Source organism: Fundulus heteroclitus, unplaced genomic scaffold (genome assembly GCF_011125445.2).
Source record: "Fundulus heteroclitus isolate FHET01 unplaced genomic scaffold, MU-UCD_Fhet_4.1 scaffold_241, whole genome shotgun sequence".
In the NCBI taxonomy this organism is placed as follows: Eukaryota; Metazoa; Chordata; class Actinopteri; order Cyprinodontiformes; family Fundulidae; genus Fundulus; species Fundulus heteroclitus.
The window spans coordinates 112,425-132,028 of NW_023396652.1; the positions used below are offsets into that span (position 1 = coordinate 112,425).

The window sequence follows — 19,604 nt, forward strand, 5'->3', positions numbered from 1 at the left end:
CCACCCAACCGTCTCTACGTCCCTTCTGCTGTTAGAGCTAGCCTCATTCATTGGGCCCATACGGCAAGATTTTCATGTCATCCCGGCATTAACAGAACTGTCTCTCTGATCAGACGTGGGTTTTGGTGGCCATCTTTATATAAAGACGTCAAAGACTATGTGCTGGCCTGTCCCATCTGTGCCCGCAATAAGACCCGCAATCAACCTCCCAGTGGGCTACTTCAACCCCTTCCAGTTCCCACGCGTCCTTGGTCTCATATTGCTTTAGACTTTGTGACTGGACTACCACCTTCAAAGGGCTTCACCACCATTTTAACAATCATTGACCGTTTCTCTAAGGCTTGCCACCTTGTTCCATTACGTAAACTTCCCACCGCCATGCAGACAGCACATCTCCTGACAAAACATGTATTTCGTCTGCATGGTATCCCCACTGAGATCCTGTCAGACAGAGGGCCACAGTTTGTCTCTAGAGTCTGGAAGGAGTTTGGCACTGCTCTTGGAGCGAAGGTAACCCTCAGTTCAGGGTTTCATCCTCAAACTAATGGTCAAACGGAGCGCCTGAACCAGGAGCTGGAGGCTACCCTTCGCTGTCTTTGTTCATCACACCCTTCATCCTGGAGTGTACACCTGCCTTGGGTAGAGTACGCCCACAACAGTCACACCTCAACAGCCACTGGTCTATCACCTTTTGAGTCCTCTCTTGGTTACCAGCCGCCTCTGTTCCCGTCGGATGAACAACAAGCGTCCGTCACCTCTGTCCGCCATCACCTCCGCCGTTGCAGACACATCTGGACCCAAACTAAAGCTGCTCTCGACCGGACAGCGGAGGGAAACCGCAGGTGGGCTGATCGTAAAAGAACCCCTGCACCTTCATACTCACCTGGACAAAGGGTTTGGCTCTCCACTCGTGACATCAATCTCAAATCATCCAATCGCAAACTGTCCCCTCGCTTTATTGGTCCCTTTGAAGTAACTTCTGTCCTCAGCCCTTCAGCCGTACGCCTTAAGCTTCCTGATGGGTTAAAGATCCACCCTGTATTTCATGTCTCTCTCCTTAAACCAGTCCGTTCCAGTCCTTTTTGCCCTCCTTCCAGACCCCCGCCACCCGCCCGGGATATCGATGGTCACCCTGCCTATGACGTCACAAAGATTCTGGCTATTCGCCGTCGGGGAAGAGGGTTCCAGTACTTAGTGGACTGGCGAGGTTATGGACCTGAGGAACGGTCATGGGTTCCCCGTTCGTTTATCCTGGACCCTGACCTCATTAGAGATTTTGAGGCTTCTCATGGGTCGTCTTCATCCCGACCGCCAGGGGGCGGTCTTTAATGGGGGGGTAGTGTCAGGGTTCCTGTGTGAGTGTGTGCGTGCGAGTGATGCATCTCTTCCAGCGAGGATCTTGGTGGTGAGCAAGGGCAGCCCTCACAGGTGCAGCTCATTGGCCTCATCAGAGTGCTGGAGATAAAGGAGCAGCAGAGCCTTCACTCAGTGCTGGATGATTAACGTCTATTGGTAGTTTCTCCGGCCTCCACCTGTAGTCAGCTATCACAAGTCTTTGCTAGTCACTTGATTACTTGCCAGAAACTGATTGCACTGTGTTTCCCGTCTTCAGGTTATTTTTTGTCGCTGGTGCTTCCTAGAAGGATCAATTTTGTCGCCAACTCCATCTGTGTGACCACTCTGCAAGTGCCTGCCTGCTCGCTCCATTGCCCTCTCATCTCACTCCACCCAACTTCCGGATCTCGGACTCACCCCAGGAGGTTCCACCTACCGCTCACCACACAGGACCCCTGAGCACTATTCTCCAACACTTTAACCAAGAGCCTTCTAACGTAAGCTTGTCTCTTATTACACCAGACCGATTCATCTCTGGCCATCAATAACCCAACTCTCATTCCAGGCCAGGCGCCAAGGATTACATGACTGAACCACTCCCAGAGACACCAAGGAAGCCTGTCTTGCTGTTTGTTCTTTAAAAATAAACTAATTCTTTGCACTAACCAGTTGAGTCTGCATGTGGGTCAAGAGGTTAAATCCGAACATGTCACAACTCTGAATATCCACAATTTCAGTCTCTAATTCTTCAATAGATTTTACCATTTCTCCTGTAACATTGTAAGTGTATTGATTACAAAACTGCTGAATTTTAATTTTACCAATATCCCACCACTGCTGTACAGATGAAAACTGACATTTCATTAGTCTCCACTGTTTCCAAAAAAAAGAAAATCCCTTTTTAAAACAACCATCATTTAACAAAACAGTATTGAAATGCCAATATGCACTTTTAGGTCTTAAATTATTTATAAACACACTCCCTATGATCATACTATGATCAGAAAAGCCCACTGGACACAAAGTGCATGATCTAAATATTTGTAAATGATGCCCAAAATAATAAAACCTATCTAATCTTGCCAAAGTAATATAATTCTCTTTACATTGAGCCCATGAATATTGCCTTATCTTTCCATTTTTAAAACGCCACACATCCGCCAAATCATAAGTTTCAATAGTACGTTTCAATAATCTCCTTGAATGTATATGTGGTTCTAAATGATTCCTATCTAAATCATCTATTGTACAATTTAAATCATCACCTAAAATTAAATAATCTGTTGACCCACAATTTAATAGTGTATTTGCTAACTTTTCTAAGAAAACACAGGAGCATATACAATTCAGTAGAATTATCTTTATAATTTCATACTTAACAATAACCTTTAACAATCTTCCAGCTACAACATCTTCAATTTCAATAAAAACTGGAAGAAAATTCCTTGAGAAAAAAATAGCTACTCCTGCACTTAGCGAAGTTTTATGACTCAGAACAAGATTCCCATACCATTCTTTCTTCCAATCAACCTCATTATCAACATTGCTATGAGTTTTTTGAGCAAAAGCTATATCAATGCATTTAGATTTTAAGAGTTCAAAAAAACAACCCTTTTTTTCATATCCCTTTCCCCGTTAAGGTTCAAAGATGAGATTTAAAATCTACTCATAATCACACAAAAAAAGATCCAAAGAAAAAAACAATACAGCGTCTTATCAGCTGGTTTTTAGCTTTCATGTACCTCACTTAAAGCGAGCTCTGATCTTTTGCACCAGTTTTCGAAGTCTATAAACTTCAGTATCCCTCCTTCCCTCCTTCCTCCGCGTCAGCCACCTGAGCTCCCTCCCCAGTTGCCCCCGCTGTGGCTCCATTCACACTATCCGCTGATGTCCCTGGCTCTGGATTTTCGTTAACCCGAACATTCTCTTTTTGAATATTTACAGGGCAATTACGAACTGAATGGCCCTCCTGGTTACATCCAAAACACCTCATAGTTTCCAATGTCGCAAAAATAGTGTAATCAAAGCCGTCAACCTTAAATTTCATCACTATGCTCAGTTCCTCTATATCATTTTTGAGAATTATAAACACCTGTCTTCTAAAAGAAACAACGTGTTTCAACTTTGCTGATTTGCAACCCGACGGGAGCATTTTCATTGCCGATACTATCTGACCATGACGTGACAATTCCTTCAGCAACACCTCATCGCTGATGAACGGTGGCAAATTAGACAGGATGACCTTTTTAGCAGGGTTCATTAAAGGAAAAACCGTAGTTTTGCGTATTTCTCAAAACAATCCCCCTCTCAACTATGCTGTTCACCTTATCAATCGAGTCCAAAAACATAACCACTGCATTGTTCATCCTGGACGCTGCCTTCACACTTTCACACCCAACAAGTTCCCCAACAGCCAAACCACACTCCTCAACCGAAAAATCCACGGCAACCGGTATTTTTATACCATGTCGACGTGACAGGCTCCTAAAGCCTTCAGCACCATAACCTTTTCCAGCAATCGCACCAAGCTAAAAAGCTTGGCGCTGCCGGAAAAGACACTAAACACCAGTGAAAACCGAAATGTGTTAAAGTGCGAAACAAGTGAAAACCCACTGTAAAAAGTGACGTTCAAACCTTTAGAAAACATCACACTCGTTCTCCTTCCACCCCACACATGCAGCAGACGCTCACACATGCGCACTCGAGAGAGAGAGAGAGAGAGAGAGAGAGAGAGAGAGAGAGAGAGAGAGAGAGAGAGAGAGAGAGAGAGAGAGAGAGAGAGAGAGAGAGAGAGAGAGAGAGAGAGAGAGAGAGAGAGAGAGAGAGAGACGCAAGTGTTTTGACCCCACCTACTGATTGACTGCAACAAAGTCGTGTCTTGCCTGGGGTTGTTCATCACCACCAATAGGATGCACCTGTTTCGCTTCTCTGCAAGCTGTCTGTCAAGCTCAACACACCCCTCCCAGCATCTGCAGCATGCGAACGGCTATTCAGCATAGCAAGTCTTGTTTTCAGCCCATGAAGAGTACGGCTTAATTCTAGCCACTTCGAAAGCCAGCTGTTTTTGAAGATGAACAGAAGGCTTTACAGTTTCACGTGACAATGGGGTTATGTGCAAGGATGACCACAAGGGGAGGTTAAGATTTTGAGCGGAAGAAAAAAGTCAAGACCAAAAGTGTGGAGGGGATGGGATGAGGGGCTCTTCTCCAGGAGTGAATGCTGCTTGTTGGGACTTTGAAGCAATCAAATGCTTCCCTCACTGCAAAAACAGAACTAAAAATAAGTAATATTTTCTTAAAATTAGCATATATGTCCTTGATTTGAGCAGGTAAATAAGATCATCTGCCAATGGAATAAGATTTTTGCACTTAAAATAGGAACAACTCATTTCCATCATCTTATTTCAAGTGCAGGATGTCTATTTATCTTATTTTAGGGGTCAAAATACTCATTCCATTGGCAGATAATATTTTTTCCCTGCTTAAATCAAGGACAAATACACAATTTTTTAGAACATTTTACTTATTTTTAGATCTGTTTTTGCTGTGCTTATATAGGACATTTTTGACCAATCTGTATAATATGATTGATTTTGACTTTGTAAAGTGCCTCGAGATGACATGTTTCATGAATTGCCGCTATATAAATAAAATTGAATTTAATTGAATTGTGTTTGCAAAGTGTTTAAGATTTAGTAAATAGGGCTAAAGTGAAATAACACTAGCATCTTTTTTTCTTTGGTGTAATGTACACCTCATTTCAGCACTGCCTTTTTTACGTTTTAAGGTAGTTTTACAAAAAAGGTCTCCCTCTTGAAATGCCAAATAAGCTGCAGTTACCTCCCAATTATTTTTCTTTTGTATAATGACCAGTTGTGTGTTTGCCTATAGTTTATGAAGTACAGTAATCGTAACAGCTTTTTTTCCTACATGTTGCATTTTCTGTACTGACTATTTATTTTTTGAAAGGTTTACAAAAGGGGTTTCAAACTGGACTCCCTCTTTAGATGCCAGATAAGCTACCGGTTTTATTTTTTTCAGTAATGATGGCAATAACAGTAGCAACCTTTTTTGTTTCATATTCTTGAAGTGGTGTAATGTACTTATGACCTTACTTGAAGGAAAAACTGAAGGCTTACAAAAACTATGTATTTTCTGTCTAAACCAGCTAAGAAGCTGGTTCAGTAGTAAAGCAGGTTTTAAGTTAACCTTGTGGTATAGGTAAAGCATCTAATAGCAGAGCCAGGAGTCCTAATTTTCTTAGGACTCCTGGCTAAATTATAAATTATACCCGCAGATGTATCTATTACCAGTTTTACCACTTCCTGTAGGTTAACTAAGCCTGGTTTATCACTTAACCATGTCCTTAGTATACACCCCCTGGTCTAAATTTTGCCTGCACTTGGTTGTGTACAATTTTAAAGTGTATAGCACTGACCTTACTTGAAGAAGGAAAACTGAAGTCTTACAAAAAGGTTGTATTTTCTGTCTAAACTTGGTCTAAATTTCTCCTGCACTTGGTTGTGTATATTATTTTAAGTGAATTTGACCGTCAAAGTTTACAAAAATATAAAAAATGCCATTCACACTGCATTTGCCTTGTTTTACGTTTTACTTCTGAGATTTTCAGTACAACACTGGTGAAAGTAAGCCATCACCAGTGTGTACGCAGTACCATCCGGTACTGCGTACACAGAAGGCAAAGGGGGAGAGCGGCTGCTAGATAAAGACTTCATTCAGAACCAGTCATGGCTGCACGCTGGTTCAGAAAACAGTTCTGCTTAACCAGATGCAGTCTAAAATGCCGTTTAGTCTGTTTATAAGTTTCGTTTTTAATAATTGCTCTCTGTTGCCTGAGACGGGACGTCAGGATCTAGGGGGAGATGGTGACTGAGAGGCAGGGAGGCAGGCAGAGGATGGAGGGTGAACAAAGAGCAAACGGCGTGACAGGTGGGAGCAGCGGCCGGCGGTCAGCTGAAGGAACCAGGGGAGATCCAACGAGGCAGTCAGGCTTAGGCTTCATGGGGCCACAGAAGCCTTCGAGCGGGATCTGAGCCAGTACTTGAGAGAAGCTTAGCTGGAGACTACACAGGTCGGAGAGAGAGCTTTGAAGCGGGATCCGAACTGGCTTGGCTTGAGGCTTCGCAGGTCCAAGAGAGCGCTCTGGAGTGGGATTCAGAGCGTGAGGAAACCTAGGACACAAGAGAGACAGGTTTAGCGAAGGGAGAGAGTAAACTGCCAGTTGACAGCAGCCAACTAAGGCATACCGCACAAGATAAACACTCTGGCGACATCCAGCTGACAGCCTGCTGTTAAAATGCTCCTGTGCCACGCCGCTGAACGAGCCGCAGGTGTGCGCCACGCCCCCCTGCCAAACTATAGCCACCTGAGGGAGAAAGGGAGAGGGAAAAAAAGGCAGAGCCGGCAGAGATCTGCTTGGCGCTGCCTGCTGAGTCCTGACAGCTATTATAATTTAATAATATATCATTCAAATTCAAATGGTGGCTATAACAAATTTAATTCAAATGGTTTTGATCCAGAGGCTATGAACCTGTAATGATTAACACTAACAATTTGTTTATTAATTAGATATCATGAACTTATTTACCCTGGAAAAACATTATTTTAACCAGTTGTTGACTGGTTAGAATTATCCAACAAATGTTGATAACTCAAATTATAATTGCAATTGGAGTTTTAATCCTTACTTCTTTACCATAAACCAATGAAAATGTCTCAGTTTATTCAGTTATTAACTCAGAAGGAGGTACTTCGATAGCTCTTAGAGACCATTCAATTTCTGGACCAAAATAATCACAAACAAGTATGATTTTGCAAGTTATTATTTATTAAACTAATAATTCCCTGTTAGAGCACATATTCTACTTAATGAAACACTAGGAAACACTACTCACTACCCAAGAGAACATGCAAAAGGAAATAAATTCAAGTCAAAATGGATTAAACGAGAGGTAGCAATGCATAAATCAATTCACAGTTGATTATGACTTATTGACATCACACTCAAGAACACAATCAACAAGTCAGCGCTTTGACATAGCACCACTGAAAGGCATGGGCTAAATAGCTTTGAGGTAGCAAAACTGGAATACCGAAACTTAGCTGAAGCCAGATGGGGAACGCTTCTTGCACAAACTAGTTGCGATCAATATCCATGCACGGTTAGCTTCTAACTCCTTCAAGTACCGGTGGCACTTGGCTATGGGAAGCAAGCTGGTATTACTTGTGTGTGTGTTGTTGGCACACACACAAGTAATACCAGCTTGCTTCCCATAGCCAAGTGCCACCACACACACACACACACACACACACACACACACACACACACACACACACACACACACACACACACACACACACACACACACATACAGAGAGAGAGAGAGAGAGAGAGCTCGTTTTATTTAAGGAAGATGGATTGTGGGGTAGAAAACCAGAGTCTGTTACCGGACTGGAGCTGATGGGAGATGAGTGCAGGAGCAGGCTGACGGGAGGAAGCTGGAGGACCGAGGGTGAGCCTTGGGGCGGAACCCAAGACTGGCAGAAGAGCGTCGTAGTGGAATCCGAGCTGGGTCTTGGGAGAGTTCTTGGAGGTGCAAGGGCTGCTGTAGAACCAGAGGTGCAGCGAGAGAGTTCTTTGGACGTGGGGGCTGCAGAACGACCAGGAGAGCAGCAGAGAGAGAGTCCATAGAACGCAGGGGCTGCAGTAGATCCAGCAGCACAACGGAGAGAGTTCCTGGAGGCGCTGGGGCTGCTGTAGAACCAGAGGTGCAGTAGAGAGACTTATTTGGACATGGGGCTGCAGAACGACCAGGAGAGCAGCAGAGAGATTCCTTAGAACGCAGGGACTGCAGTAGATTCAGCAGCACAGCGGAGCGGAGAGAGTTCCTGGCTGACAAACGTGGTGTGAGTGGAGACTGATGATGATCCAGTGGCAAAGAGAAGACTGAGGGAGGCTTATAAAGGAGACTTGACAGGTGAGCTGAGTCCGTGTTGATTGAGATGGCAGGTGGAAATAATCTAGCAGAGTGGAATCAGGGCTACACTGGAGGAGGAAGGAGTCAGGAAATGTTCAGGGTGCAGCAGGCAAAACTGCACCCTGACACCAAGAATTATACAAATTCACTTCAAAAGGGGGATACAAACCTGATACATTTTTCCAAATATATTTTTTTTTGTCTGTGTTCTTAAAGAAAATGTAAACTTTTCCAATTTGTAAATGTCTAAAACAATGCTAAACCAATCTTCTAATGTTGGGGGCGCTGGATTAAACATTTTCTTGTTATTGATTTTTTTTACTGGCTGCTAGTAGAGTCTGGAGCAGCTTTATATCCCCTCCTCCATTCAGACCAAGCTCTTTGCTTACAAAATTATTATTAATATGAACCTTAAACGCCTCCTTTTAAAGCCTTGTGTTTTTCCAACAATGCTCCTTACAAGTTAATGAACCAGTGGAAGTCCACTGGAAACAACATGTTTTCTCCTAGTTCCCATTAGAAATAGCTACTCCCGCTTAAATTTTCCACTTTTTCTTAATGTGAAGAGTAGTCTTTTCTTGCAAGTAAGAGCTCATTATATAACTTTGAGATTGCTTTTCTCAAGGAGCCTTCATATGACGCTTTAATGATTTGGAAAATGTTGTACTATTCTGGTTCAAATTTAACAATGTGCACTGTTTGTTAAAATAGCCTTGCATCTGTAGGAACCTGAAGAAATCAGTCTGCTTCAAACCATTGTTTGTTTGTAGTGACTAGAAACTGTGGCATATCTCCTTGTGTGTAAAAGACAGAAAAGTTGTTAGCCCCTTTTTTGTCTATAATATGAATCTCCCATCATTTGAGTATTGTTTGGACACAATCTAAAGATTTTTAGCATATTTTCTGTCAGGGTTTTTGCCTGCTGCACCCCGAACATTTTCCATACCTTCCTCCACCCATCCAGCCCTCATTCCACTCTCCCTTGATCACCTACACCTGTCATCAATCAACCCGGACTCAAGCCACCTGTCAGTCAACCTATTTAAAGTCACCTCAGTCTCCTCTTCCCCGTCGGTTCGTCTCTCGTCCTCCTTCGCCAGAAGGACTCTCCTCTCATCGTCCTCTAAAACAACTGACGCCCTGCTCACGCAGCTGTCCTCTCCTGACTGCATGACCTGCGAAGCAAAGTAATAATATTGTATATGTTACAAACAGAACCAGAGGACCCATAATTCAGACACAGGTCAGCATTTCAGGCAGCACAAAAATCAGGTCAGACGAGCTAGGCAGGCTCAGAAGGTCAGAATGCAGAAACAGCTCAGGAAACAGGCTAGCAGGCAGACAGGATTCAGGACGTTGGATTAAACTCACCGGTGGCTTGTGATAATCTGGCCCTGATGATGGCTGGAGCTAGACGGCGAAGCTGAGGCTTGGCAGGCGCTGGGAGCATAGGCTTGGCAGATGTAGGGAGCAGGCAGGCTTGGCAGAAGCAGGGAGCAGAGGCTTGGCAGACTTAGAGAGCAGGCAGCAGGTGTGAGGAAAGGGCGAAGACGAGGTCCACATGAAGGTGAGGACTGAGAAACTCTGTCAGGCAGACGTGGGAAAACTCTGTCAGGCAGACAAGGTTTAGGTGAAGACGAACCGGTGGGGAATGGCTGACTGAGGTAGGCTTTTATAGAGCGGTTGGCAGGTGGAATGAGTCCAGATCTGATTTGGCACGGCAGATGAAACTAATGAGGACGTGGAGAGTGAACTGCCTGAGAGGTGTAAAGGAGAAAATTCATGAGCAAGCAGGCAGGTCAAAATTGCACCATGACAATTGGCATTCTTTCAAACATGATTACCTCGTCCTCAGTAAGTGAGGCAGTGTTGGAGGAATGTTTAGAACCTGATCGGTGTTTGAACAGTTTAGACACAGTAGAGCTTTCTCAGCTATCTAAAATTTTAGGTTCATCTAGACTTTCTACTTGTATGTTAGACCCAATCCCAACCAACTTATTTAAGAAAGTATTCCCTTTGATTAATGCCCCTATTTTATACATGACTAATCTATCCTTAGTAAATGGATATGTACCACGGGCTTTTAAAGTAGCTGTTATTAAACCTTTACTTAAGAAATAATTTTTTGATCAAGATGACTTAATAATCTATTTAATAACAGACCTATATCTAATCTTCTTTTCCTATCTAAAATTCTTGAGAAAGTAATTGCTAATCAAGTATGTGAACACTTACAAAGATATGACCTATTTGAAGAGTTTCAGTCAGGCTTCAGAGCTCATCATAGCACTAATACAGTTCTTGTGAACGTGACTAATGATATTTTCATGGCCTCAGATAATGGACTTGTGTCTGTACTTCTGCTGTTAGATCTCAGTGCTGTATTTGATACAGTTGATCACAACGTTCTCCAAGAAAGAGTTGAACATACTGTAGGTATTAAGGGGAAAGCATTAAACTGGTTTTCTGATGAATCCAATCAATTACTTTGATGCTTTATGTCTTTAAATGTTCTGCTTTTAAATTCTGACAAGACAGAAGTTGTAATCTTTAGACCAGAGTCCTCAAAAATAAACGTTTTAATCAATCATTTAATCTGGATGGCGGTAAATTGGCCTGTGGTAATAAAGCAAAAAAAAATCTTGGTGTTATTTTTGACCTAGGCATGTCATTTAAATCCCATATTAAACAGGTTTCCAGGGTTTCTTTTTTTCAGCTCCAGAATATTGCCAAAATTAGAAATATTCTGTCCAGGGGTGATGCTGAAAAACTAGTCCATGCATTTGTAACTTCAAGGGTGGACTATTATAATTATTTATTAACAGGAAGTCCAAAACATGCAGTTCAAAGCCTTCAGCTGATCCAAAATGCTGCTGCAAGAGTCCTGATGAAAATAAACAAAAGGCATCATATTTCTCCAGGTTTAGCTTCCCTTCATTGGCTTGCTGTTAAATCAAGAATATAATTTACAATTCTGCTTCACACGTATAAATCCCTTAGTAATCAAGCTCCGTCATATATTAGAGCTCTGATTACCCCATATATTCCTAAAAGAGCACTTCGCTCTCAGAGTGCACGTTTACTGGTGGTAGAGTCTAAAAAAGTAGAATGGGAGGCAGATCCTTTAGCTATCAGGCTCCTCTCCTGTGGAACAAACTCCTAGTTTTGGTTTGTGAGACAGACACTCTTTCTTCTTTTTATACAGAGTCTTAGGCTTAAAACTTTCATTTTTGACAAAGCTTCTAGTTAGAGTGGCTTAGGTTATCTTGATCTATATCTTTAGTTATGCTGCTATATGCTTAGGCCGCTGGAGGACATCAGGATCTATTTCTCTCACTCTACTGAGTTATCCTACTGTTCTCCAATTTTTGATTATTTGTCATCATTTCAACTTTTAACTTTATGTTTCTCTTCATAGTAGGTACATCTGGTCTGGCATTCTCTTGGCAGCAAACAGGGGGCAGATAATCTGCCAATACCCTTCTGACATAGAAAATATTCCTGGATCAGTGTGTGCTTCTGTGCTTTTTTTGTGTCTGCTCTGTCTTCGCAAATCCCCAGTTGGTCGTGGCAGAAGACCTTTCACACTGAGCTTGGATCTGCTGAAGATTTTTTTTCCAGTTAAAGGGGAGTTTATCTATCCACCGTCACTTTATGTATGCTCAGTATGAGGGATTGCTGCAAAGCCAGTGACAATGCAGACGACTGTCCACTGTTGCTACACACTTTCAGTAGGAGTGAAAGCACCTTGTCAGGACTCGATGTAGTCTGCTGGGTTTCCTTAGATAGGAAACTTTTTGACCAATCTGTCTGGATGATTTGATTAAATTGACTTTGTAAAGTGCCTTGAGATGACATGTGTTGTGAATAGGCGCTATATAAACAAAATTGAAGTACATGGGTGTTCCCCTGAACAACAAACTAGACTGGAGTCACACCACTGATGTTCTTTATAAGAAGGGTCAGAGTAGACTCTCCCTGCTGAGGAGACTGACGTCTTTGTGAGTGCAAGGGGTGCTCCTGAAGACCTTCTTTGACTCTCTGGTGTCATCAGCCATCTTCTATTGTGTGGTATGTTGGACAATGTCCCCCACCCTATGCATTGAGCTGTTGTAGAGCTGGAGAGATTTTTCAGTGACACACTACTGCGTCCTAGATGCTCAAAGGAGCACTTCCGCTGGTCCTTCAGCTGCTGTTAGACTTTATAATATTTAATGCTCACAACACACTCAGTATATGTTTACAACCATACTAATGGTTGCATGAGTTCTGATGTGATCAAAAATAATTTACACTTTCTCTCAGATACTAATGTGTATTTGCACATGCTTTAACTACTCTGGGGTGTTGCTTTTACATGCTAGTTGCATATAATGTTTTTCTCACATTGTTGTGGTATTTTCGGCAATAAGATTTTGTTTTAATAAAATTGATTCTGTAAACATTTGTTGTGCAGTCTGATCCTGAAAAACAGACTCTACGGATGTCTCTTCACCATATCCACACAGAGTCATCTGACAGGAATGGAGGTGAGGCAGCCTCTTACAGTTCTTTTGTGTCTGTAACTAACGCAGCCTATATCCTGTTCTGTTAACATGTTAACATGCTGTGTTTCAGAGGACCATGCAGAGGTTAAATGGTCAAGATACATTTACCCCACTAGAGGAAAGTATTTTCATCCACTTGTCCTACAAACTAAACCAAAGAAATTGAGAAGATGTCATGGATTTAAAGTTTTACATAAGTTGAATAAACATATGTAGACTTTGTTTGGGTGTCTCAAAATATAGAGCTGGCTAGATATGCTCAGAAATTGCTTTACAATAAACATATAATTTTTTGAGCTTCAAGTCTAGTGTGACGGATCGGTCTTTGTTGCTCACATTTCTGAATGCAAAATTCCTGATATTCCTGCTCCATTTATAAAAGAAATATCAGGTTTCTTCCCAAACATCTTCAGATATTAATAATATCCAGGACCAGTGAATTAAGTAAATGCCATGTTTGTTACTGGACCGGAACGCATATGAGCTCGGGAGTTGCATGTTGAAAATTATGATTATTAAAGATAGCAGGCTTGTAGAATCACAGAAACCAGAACACAACAGGGATAAGATCTGAAAAGAGTAGCATGATGGATGACGATGAAGGACCTGACGATGTGTCTAACAGCGTGGACTGAACTTAAAGGAGAAGAGATGAAGGGAAATAATAGGGTGATAATTAGGTGCAGGTGAACTGAGGGATACAATCAGGCTGAAGGAAAGGAGGGGCAATGAACTGGTGGGTGCAAGGAATTGACATAACCTAACATAAAAAATATAAAATGGCCTGACATTGTTAAAACCCAACTAATAAGGAACAGATGTAACACATATGTAATGATCAGAACTGACACACCCAAAATTCGAACAGACAAGAGAGAGTAGCAGATTTACACAGTTTATTGGATGTGTACTGCCACGGATCGTAGAATTCGCCAGCTTTGGGAATCAGAGCCACTGGAATCAGAGATGCTAGGTTGGTGACCAGTATTTGCGGGTGAAACAGTTCAATGATAACTCGGTCACTAACCTTCTCATAAAACGAAGTCCAAGCTGAGACAACTCTAGGGGAGTCCTTCCAGGGACTGGAAGTGCGGTAGTCGGCAGGCAGGCAAAGGGTCGGAACCGTGGTGGCATGGACAGGAGATCCCAGGGGATAATCAGAGTCTGTAGTCCATGAGCAGGGTCCGGGTAAGAGCTACGTAATCCGAGGTCCAATTATGATCTGAGACAGAATCCAAAGGCAGGGTCAGGGCACAAAATCAGGTCAAGTAATCTGGTGGGCAAATCATGGCCAAACAGGAATGAGGCAGGCTCAGAGAATCAGAAGGCAGATCAGATCAGACAACAGGCAAGGAGTCAAGTCCGACAAGGGCAAGGCAGAATCAGAGAATCCGAAGCCAAAACAGGTCAGGTAACAGGCAGGCAGGATACAGGAAAACGCTGGATTTAACTCACCAAAGGCTCGTAATAATCTGCCGTTATTACTGGACAATGCAGACGACTCTCCCTGTGGCTCTCCGCTTCTCCAGGAGTGAATGCTGCTTGTCGGGACTTTGATGCAAACAACTGGGTTCCCTTATATAGGAATTTTTTGACCAATCTGTATAATCTGACCTATTCTGTATAATCTGATTGAATTTGATTTTGTAAAGTGCCTTGAGATGAGATGTTTCATGAATTGGTGCTATAAAAATAAAATGTAATTGAATTGAAATTGAATTGAATTTAATTATTGTCTGGTCTGAGGGCTGGTAATATAGTAGACGGAGCAGGTGAATCTAATGAGCATTGACGAGACCAGGGCAGAGCTTCACAGGTGTGTCAGGTGGTAATCAGACCAGCACTAGTGCCGAGATCATGACAAGATAACTGACTACGAACAGAAGTAAACTTAAAACAGGAGCTGAATATAATCATAAGAATGTCAAACATAATGCTGAACAGAAATAAAGGAAGGCAAACATTAAATAAGGATCTAACATAACTAATAATAAAATAAGAAGAACAAACTAACATGATACTGAACAGTTAACACAAATGAGGACTTCTAACTAAATTAATACAAAGAAGGGACTGATCAAACAAACTACAGAACTAATAAGGAACATAGGTAACCAGTCAGGAACTAATGTAACCAATACCCAAATATGTAATTAATATAAATGCTCAACAGAAAACTAAACAAATGATAACATGAGGATCTAGGGATGAAAATAATAAGATTGCAGGATCCCCAGTGACCTTGTTTCCACCCCCAGGTGCTTTATGCAAAAAAAGACGGGCAGGCAGCAGGGAAAGGGATGGGTGGACTTTTCAGAGACAAAATGTTATATCTTTCAGTTTGATATGAGAGAAAGCTGTTATGGTTAGTTTTGTACAGACTCAAATGCAGACTCAGACTCAGGATGTAAAAATAAATAATAATTTATTTTAACATAAGGCGCTTCCAAAAAGGGAAGGAAAACAAAGGGATGCAAGACTCTCCAGTTAACTTGCACATGGAAACTCACAGGACTAGACTCTTCAAGAACTTGCAAACTTGGACTTGGAAAAAAGGCAAAAACTCTCCAGTTTACTTGCATGAATCTTCGGCTGTGGGTTTGGCTGGCTGTTTGGCTGGCAGGCAGGCAGAGTGATCTGAGCAGAATCCAACTTCTCCAAACGAAATCAAGAAGAACAAACTGGCGCCTGCTGTCTGGTTTCAGGGGGTTAAATACTGTCAGGTTGATTTCAGGATTGCCAGCAGCTGCACCACAAAACCAGGAAGGAACCACCACTATGCCACGCCCACTTGCACTGCATAAGATCACAACAGAACCCCCCCCCCCCCTCAATGGGCGCCTCCTGGCGTCCAGCCAGGGCGATCAGGATGGAGCCGGTAGAAGTCCTCCAGGACGGACTGGTCCAGAATGAAGGAGCGGGGTATCCACGACCGCTCCTCAGGACCATAACCCTCCCAGTCAACGAGATACTGGAACCCACGTCCACGCCGGCGTACCTCCATAATCCTCTTCACAGTGAAAACCGGGCCGCCATCGATGATATGGGGGGGTGAAGGGGGGTCGGCCGGACGGCTTAAGGGAGAATTTGAGACAGGCTTTAGCAGAGACACGTGAAACACAGGATGCACTTTCAAAGCTGCAGGCAACTTTAGACGAACAGCTGATGAATTGATGACCTTCTCCACTACGTATGGTCCAAAGTAACAAGACGACAGTTTACGGGATTCGACTTGAAGGGGTAAGTCCCGTGACGATAACCAAACCTTCATACCAGGTGTGTAAAGAGGAGCAGGAATTCTTCGCCTGTTTGCACCCACTCTCATGCAATCACCTGCCTTCATTAGTGATGAACGAGTCTCCTTCCAGATCTCCCGACATCGGGAGATGTTGGCCTGGACCGAGGGGACCGCCACTTTCATCTCCTGTTCCGGAAATAGTGGCGGCTGATAGCCAAACATCACGAGAAACGGGGGCCTTCCCGTTGCAGAGCTGGGGAGAGAGTTGCAGGCATATTCAACCCATGGCAGGTAATATGACCAACCCAGAGGGTTCTTTGCCGACACACAGCGTAACGCCGCTTCCAAGCTTTGGTTAGCTCTTTCCGTCTGGCCGTTACTCTGGGGATGGTAACCAGACGTCAGACTAACAGTAGCCCCCACTGAGTGACAAAAAGCTTTCCAAACCATGGATGAGAACTGGGGTCCGCGATCTGACACGATGTCCACCGGTAATCCATGAATACGGAAGACATGCTGCACTATTAGATCAGCGGTCTCCGTAGCCGAAGGCAGCTTCTCGAGGGCGACAAAGTTAACTGCTTTAGAAAAACGATCGACAATTGTTAAAACGACAGTTTTACCTGCCGAGCATGGAAGTCCAGTCACAAAGTCCAACGCGATGTGGGACCAAGGCCTGCTGGGGACCAGGAGGGGGCGCAGAAGACCTGTTGTCGGGCGATGTGATGCCTTGCCCCTGGCGCACACTGAACAGGCTGAAACGTAGGTCTTGGTGTCAGATGATATGGAAGGCCACCAGAAGCGTTGACGGATGAATGACAGAGTTCTCGAAAATCCAGGATGGCAGGTAAGTTTAGAGTCATGACCCCACTGCAGGACTCGGGAACGTAAATCCACAGGAACAAACAGACAGCCCTCCGGAACTCCATCAGGAACAGTCTGGTCGGCAAGAGCAGCCTTAACTGCAGTTTCCACATCCCATGTGGTAGCACCAATAATACACGATGTAGGAAGAACAGTGCCAACTTCAGTAGCAACCTCCTCCGACTGGAACTGGCGGGACATACTCAGGTTTAGTATTCTTTGATCCAGGTCTGTAAGTAAGCGTAAAGTTAAATCTTCCCAAAAACAGAGACCACCTAGCCTGACGAGAGTTAAGTCTCTTAGCGGTTCTCAGGTAAGACAGATTCTTATGGTCAGTGAACACAACAAAAGGCTCCACAGTACCTTCCAGCCAGTGCCTCCATTCTTGAAGTGCCATTACCACAGCCAAAAGTTCTCGGTCCCCTACATCATAATTTCTTTCCGCGGTAGTGAGCCGCCTGGAAAAAAAAGCACATGGACGTAATTTACTTTCTCCAGATGTCCGTTGAGAGAGTACAGCACCCACACCAGAATCTGACGCATCAACCTCCACCACAAATGGAGTCTCGGGATCTGGATGCGCCAAAACGGGTGCTGAGGAGAACAGAGTCTTCAGTCTAGCGAATGCCTCATCCGCCTGTGGACTCCAAGTGAAAGACTTGACAGGTGAAGTGAGAGTAGTCAGAGGTGCAGCCACCTTACTGTAGTCTCGAATGAATCGACGATAGAAATTTGCGAAACCTAGAAAACGTTGGAGCTGTTTTCTGGAGTTAGGAACAGGCCACTCAGTCACCGCTTGGATTTTGCTTTCATCAGGTTTTAGCTCTCCCTTCTGGATAACATAACTCAGGAATTTAATGGATGACGTGTGAAACTCACATTTCTCAGCTTTCACATATATTTTATTCTCCAAAAGTCTCTGAAGAACCATCGGAACGTGTCTCACATGTTCCTCCATGTTGCGTGAGAAAATCAGGATGTCGTCCAAGTAGACAAAGATAAACTGGTTAAGCATATCTCTCAAAACGTCGTTCACTAGTGCCTGAAAAACAGCAGGAGCATTAGTCAATCCAAACGGCATCACTAAATATTCAAAGTGCCCTAGGGGAGTGTTAAATGCAGTTTTCCATTCGTCACCAGCCTTGATACGCACAAGGTGATATGCATTACGCAAGTCGAGCTTACTGAAGACTGTGGCCTTGCATATAGGTTCCACAACTGAATCCATCAGGGGCAGAGAATATTTGTTCTTCACAGTGATATTGTTGAGACCTCGGTAATCAATACAGGGTCTTAGACTAGAGTCTTTCTTCTTAACAAAAAAGAATCCTGCTCCAACAGGGGCTGATGAACGGCGTATAAGACCAGCCGCTAGGGACTCGGATAAATATTTCTCCATAGCCTCACGTTCAGGACGAGAAAGGTTAAACAACCTAATTGATGGTAAGGGGGCTCCAGACAGTAATTCAATGGAGCAATCATAAGGCCGATGAGGAGGAAGAGAGAGAGCCTTGGCCTTACTGAATGCCTCACTCAGGTCATGGTACTCTGGAGGAATTGTGGAGAGATCAGGTGGTTTATGTGGTGTTCTTGGGACATAATTGGTGGGTGAAATAGCTGAGCGTAGACAATGGAAGAGACAGAACGGGCTCCAGCTAGCGACAGTACACAAAGACCAGTCAATGTGTGGATTATGAATCTTCAACCAGGTGTGACCGAGAACTATGGGAACATTGGGTGAGGAAATAACCAGGAATTGAATTTCCTCCCTATGGTTGCCAGACAGTAGCAGGGTAAGAGGTGTAGTAATCCGTGTGATGCGAGCCAAGTGCCGTCCATCCAGGGCATTGACCTCACGAGGATCCTTTATTTCCTCTGTCTGTAGATTGGCAGTCTCAACCAGTCTCTCATCAATAAAATTATCATCTGCTCCAGAGTCCACTAAGGCTCGCAGATTGATGGGGCCTTCAGACCTGATGAGTGTGGCATCCAATTCCATCCGGTCAAAATTGGAGGATTTATTGATAGCATGACTCACCCATAATCCTCCCTTTATTGATGAGTCTGCTCGTTTAACGCTGGGCAATTGTTGCGTAGATGTCCCGCTTTTCCACAGTAGAGACATAGTTTATATCGAAAACGTCGGCTTCTTTCCGCCATGGTCAACTTGGTTCTTCCCAGCTGCATGGGTTCACTGGTATCCTGGGGAGACCAATGGTTAAGGGATGCCACCTGGTGGTTATATGTATCTGATGACTCAATGGATGTCCTGTAAGGTGGATTCTCAAGTTTATTGGTCTTTCTCTGGCTGGGATTCTCTCTTAATGCCATGGCCCATCTAGCCGCTCTACCAGACAACAAGCTCAATATCAGATTAACCTTGGCTTTATCTGAAGCATAGGTGGAAGGCTGTTGTTGGAACACTAGGTCACACTGGAATAGGAATTGGTCACAATTTCCTACATCACCTGAGTATCGTTTTGGCAGCGGAAAAGATGGCTCTCGGGATGGTACCTGATCCACAGGAGCAGCAGCGGAAGTGGTGGTGGAGGGTGACGCTCCAGTGGCAGGAGAAGTGGTTGTAGCGGCGTTACTGGTGTTGAGGTGATTAACCACCTGATCC

At 43.7% G+C, this 19,604-nt stretch overlaps 1 protein-coding gene across 1 annotated transcript in view; it reads left to right on the plus strand.

Annotated features, from left to right (window-relative positions):
• Nucleotides 1-14,269, plus strand: part of cabcoco1 (ciliary associated calcium binding coiled-coil 1) — a 45,971-nt gene extending 31,702 nt beyond the window's left edge. Inside the window, exons 5-6 of the mRNA XM_021313346.2 lie at nucleotides 12,789-12,861; nucleotides 12,950-14,269. Coding sequence (XP_021169021.1) covers nucleotides 12,789-12,861; nucleotides 12,950-13,045 — 169 coding nt within the window. The 3' untranslated portion in view covers nucleotides 13,046-14,269. The remainder of the gene's footprint in view (nucleotides 1-12,788; nucleotides 12,862-12,949) is intronic.
• The last annotated feature ends 5,335 nt before the right edge of the window (nucleotides 14,270-19,604 follow it).